The sequence below is a fragment of the Lactuca virosa genome, chromosome 9 (genome assembly GCF_052849685.1).
Source record: "Lactuca virosa cultivar CGN04683 chromosome 9, Lactuca_virosa_CGN04683_v6, whole genome shotgun sequence".
Classification (NCBI taxonomy): Eukaryota; Viridiplantae; Streptophyta; class Magnoliopsida; order Asterales; family Asteraceae; genus Lactuca; species Lactuca virosa.
In genome coordinates this window covers 30,622,279-30,626,823 of record NC_136434.1, presented here as the reverse complement: position 1 = coordinate 30,626,823, position 4,545 = coordinate 30,622,279, and the positions used below count along the sequence as shown (strand labels likewise).

Sequence of the window (4,545 nt, the reverse complement as noted above, 5' to 3'; positions counted from 1 at the left end):
ATCTGTCTTAGCTCTTTTGTCACATATTGAGTCGGTAAGCGAGATTGACGTGTCGAATAGTGATATGATGTCATGAAAAACGGTTGCTCATTTCGTATTCGAAAGAAAATCAAGTAGAAATAAATGGTTTGTCCTAGCTCTTTTGTTACATATTGAGTCAGTAAGCGAAATTGACGTGTCGAATAGTGATATGATGTCACGAAAAACGGCTGCTCATTTCGTATCGGGAAGAAAGTCAAGCAGGAGATGGCTTGCCCTAGTTATTTTTTCTGGTCGTTGTGGTAAGCGAATTTATTGAGAGATATATTGAGTCAGTAAGCGATATTGACTTGTCGAATAGTGATATGATGTCATAAAAAAGCAGCTGCTCATTTCGTATCTAGAAGAAAGTCAAACATGAATAGATGGTTTGCCCTAGCTCTTTTGCCTGGCCGTGGCAAGTGAATCTATTGAGAGATATATTGAGTTGGTAAGCAGGATTGACTTGCCGAATAGTGATATGATGTCAGAAAAATGGCCGCTCAATTTCGTATCTGGACGAAAGCCAAGCATGAATAGATGATATGCCCTAACTCTTACTAATATCTCAATGTTGATAACACCTAGTGCTTTCATTATCTGTCATCCGCTCCTATAACTCACTATTCCTTAATCGTCGAACCTGATGAGTGAATGAGAAAAAATTGGTAGGATAAATTTGCAATTTACCGTATATTTATGAATTTATTAAATTAAATTCCATTTCTTTTTTCAACAGAACACCCTATAACATTAATTTTTTTTTTTTAAATTTTCAAATCCATTGAATTCAATTCCGTTAAATAAAACTAAATCTTTTCAAAAAAATAAAGCCGAAAAATAAATACTCCCTGTAAGTATGTATCTTTTAAGACTACTAGAAATAAAGATTTGATTTATAATTGTGAAATGGCAAATTTGCCCCTGGATCACGTTTAGATTGGATTTAAGTAGTCGGGTAACGGGGGATCTCTTCTTTGACTTCTTTTACTCCGTACAACCAACGCTCACATGTAAATGAGGAGAGAGTGGGTGTGTGAGTGTATATGAGTAGTAGTATATAGGCAATCTTATTACATCTTCTACGCAACCATTCCACCACTACACTCCCTTCTCCCTTCTCTCTTAGCTCCGCCGCTTGTTCATTGCACCGCTTCAAGATGTCATATGAACCTGATCCAGACGATGATAACTCCCTCAGCGACAACTCCCTCAGCGGGATCATCCGTGCAGCCCTCTCCTACGACACAAACTTGATGCTCGCAGCGATTATCTCCCTCCTCCTCGTGATCCTCTTCGTCCTCTTCCTCCACCTCTACACCCGTTGGTACCTCGTGCAAGCCCGCCGGCGAAGCCGCTCCTCCGTGACTGTGCCGCGCGTCCTAGGATCTAGATTACATAACCGTAGTTTCACCATCATCGACACCACTTCTAATCCTGGTAATTCGAATTCTCCGGGAAAATTCGGCCTCCCTTTCTCAATCATCGCCTCATTGCCGCTATTCGTGTACAAAGTCTCATCCGAGGAAGATCGTGATTCCGGATTAGAATGTGCAATTTGTTTGAGCGCTTTCGAGGAAGAAGAGATCGGAAGGAAATTACCTGGATGCGGACATGCATTTCACGTGGAATGTATAGATATGTGGTTGCGCTCTCATTCATCATGTCCGATTTGTCGAGCATCAATCCGGTGTAATCACAGTAATAAAATCGATCATCTGGAAATCGAAATGGCTGATCAAGAGCAAGAATCGGAATCTGTCGGATTGACAATCAGTAACGAGGAAGAACTGCGATTGGAGAATGTAGCTCCAATAAGCGACCAGATCACGGAGCCTCATGAAATGGCGGATGCTGCGGCGGAGAACGACTCTGGAGTAGGTGGTTCATCATCGTCTTCGATAGGAGAATCGATTAAAAAGCTCCTGAGCACCAGGAGCAGTTGCAGCAGCAGCAGCAGATCCGGAGGTAAAATTCATCCTTCATCGGATGATAATGGAAATGAATCAGAGGTTTGATGTTGATAATGATAGGTTCGTTTACTAAAATAGTCATCGTAAACATGTTACTATGAACAAAAGTTGTAAAAAATATGTAGTGAAATGAGGTTTTTGGGAGTCATAAAATCATTGAATTTAGGGTTTTTTAGGTTATGAAATCAAGACGTTGATCTACAATCGAGTTTTTCTTTTTAATTGGTTTGAACTGAATTTAGGCCACCGTCACCGGCCAGTCCGAAAGTCTGGTCATCCGCCTGCTGCCGCTGCCGGCGATTTCAGCTTTCTACAATTTCGCCTTTGATTCTCATTTTCACAAAAAAGGAAAAAAAAAAGGATATTCATCCATCGTTAATGTTATTATAATAATAATATAATTTAAAACTTTATTTAATACTCTAAATTCTTTAAGAAATCTTAAAATTAAATGAATTTTTTTTAGAAATACAAAGATAATAACTAATATATAATTCATTTATTTCATTATTTGATTCAAAGGATACAACGATTAAATGTGTATTGATTCAAAAGTGCGACTCCTTTATGATACTTTGTACTCTTAATTCAATTGTATACCTATGTACGATAAAATATTTTTATGTAAAAAAATGCAAAGGTAACAAGTAATATATATTTCATTTATTTGTATCGCAATCAGATAACAATAAACAAATAATAGTCTGACACAAACATTATAATGTTCAACATATATATGAGATGTCTGTATCTGTTCACCACATAAGATTTTTGAAAAACATATTCCTAGCTCACTTTAGTTATTGAAAATTTATTCTATACAGTTATTAAATTTATTTTAACTTATATAATTTAATAGAAAAACTGATATAAAAGATTAGGTATGTTATCAAACTGATCTTGGGGAAACCCTTTCTTATTAAAATAGAATTTCATATCTTTATTTTTTTTATTTACGTTATTAATAAGTGATCAAATCATATATATATATATATATATATATATATATATATATATATATATATATAAAATCACTTAGTTAATATAAATGCTTTGTTATTACAAAAAAAAAAAAAAAAAAAAAAAAAAAAAAAAAATCTATTACATAATTATATGTAAACTTCTTGTGAAAAATGTTGGTTTCTACTTTCTAGAAATTTGTCTAAAACTATTCCATGAAGTATTTAGATAAGTTTATATGTGTAAACAACCTTATATCATATTTTTGCTTTATTTAAACCATTACATGAAATTAATATAAGAACTTATTGGTAGTTTACACTGATGCGCGTTTTCTCGAGTGTAAGGTGTTGTTAGTTTTTTGTAAAAAACTTCTTCAGATCTCTTATTGCTGCGCGGCGCAACACATGCGCAACACTTTTCTCGCAGTTGTTTGTTTTTTAGAAGTCTTGGAAGTAAAAAACCTTTGTGCGTGTTCTGTTTGAGATAACACTTGTATTGCCTCTTCCAACTTTTTTTTTTCTTGCTGAAATCTTGATGAATCTTTGATTATATGTTATTGAAATCTTATTGAATTCTTGTTTCACCATTTTTTTTTTCGTTTTTTATATGAAAAATGATAATTTATTGTTGAAATATCATTATTTTTTTTTACTGAAATATCATAAATTTTTTCTGAAATGTCATACATTATTAAATTTTCGGTATTAAAAAACTATTTTCGTTATATAAAATCAGTTTATTTTATTTTTTTAATATCCGCAGTACATGCAGATGTTATAAACAACAAACACGTTTTTTATTACAGTCTGCAGTCATTTGATTCACCTCTTCTGCTGCAGAGGGTTGCAGAGGTGGTCCGCATACTTCATGAAGTTTTGCTTCAAAAAAACAAACGACACCTCAGCAACGAAGAGGAAGTAAGATGTACATTAGCAAATTGCGTGTTCTTAGGTTTTTCTTTAGAAGAGAAGAATCACCGTGGGAGGTTTGGAAAGAAAATATATAATCTCATAAATTTTATTCTAAAATATAAGATCTTAAACGGTTGAAAATTTCTAAACTGGTAAACTTTTTAAGTGGAAAAATTACATTTTATTATATTTTTCGTATTATTCTTAAAGGATTCTACGAATATTTATTTAGTTTCTTCTTTGAGGCGGTGTATCGATAGTGACTTAGTGAGACTTTGTTGGTTATAGATTTTTCTACTAAATGAATCACTTTTGTACCAATCAAAGTAAAATCTTATTATCGTGAGCATTGTTGCGATAATTGCCTAAAAAAAATAACGTGTAAAAAAAGGTAAGAACATTGATTCTCTCATTTTCTCCTTATGCGATTTCATCTTGAAAACAAAAAGCGTTTTTTCTTACATTGTTATTGATATTTGGAATCAAATTGCTTCTTAGTTACTTTTAGTGTGTTGAACGATCTGGTCACTAGTCAACTAACTCTTCCCCATATTCGAGAGGCTTCTAAAGACGGTTTGGAGCTGGTGATTGTTACGACGATGTGGATTATTTGGCAGTTTTAAAATGACATGTTTTTTCAATATTTTAAACCTGAAGTAAGTTTCAAAAAAAAAAAAAAA

General features: G+C 33.5%; 1 protein-coding gene across 1 annotated transcript; it reads left to right on the top strand.

Annotated features, from left to right (window-relative positions):
* Nucleotides 1-1,116: 1,116 nt before the first annotated feature.
* On the top strand, nt 1,117-2,171 carry ATL63 (TOXICOS EN LEVADURA 63). Its single transcript, XM_079072884.1, has one exon. It carries the CDS (start codon nt 1,179-1,181, stop codon nt 2,034-2,036), a length of 858 nt encoding a protein of 285 aa, XP_078929010.1. The 5' UTR covers nt 1,117-1,178; the 3' UTR covers nt 2,037-2,171.
* The last annotated feature ends 2,374 nt before the right edge of the window (nt 2,172-4,545 follow it).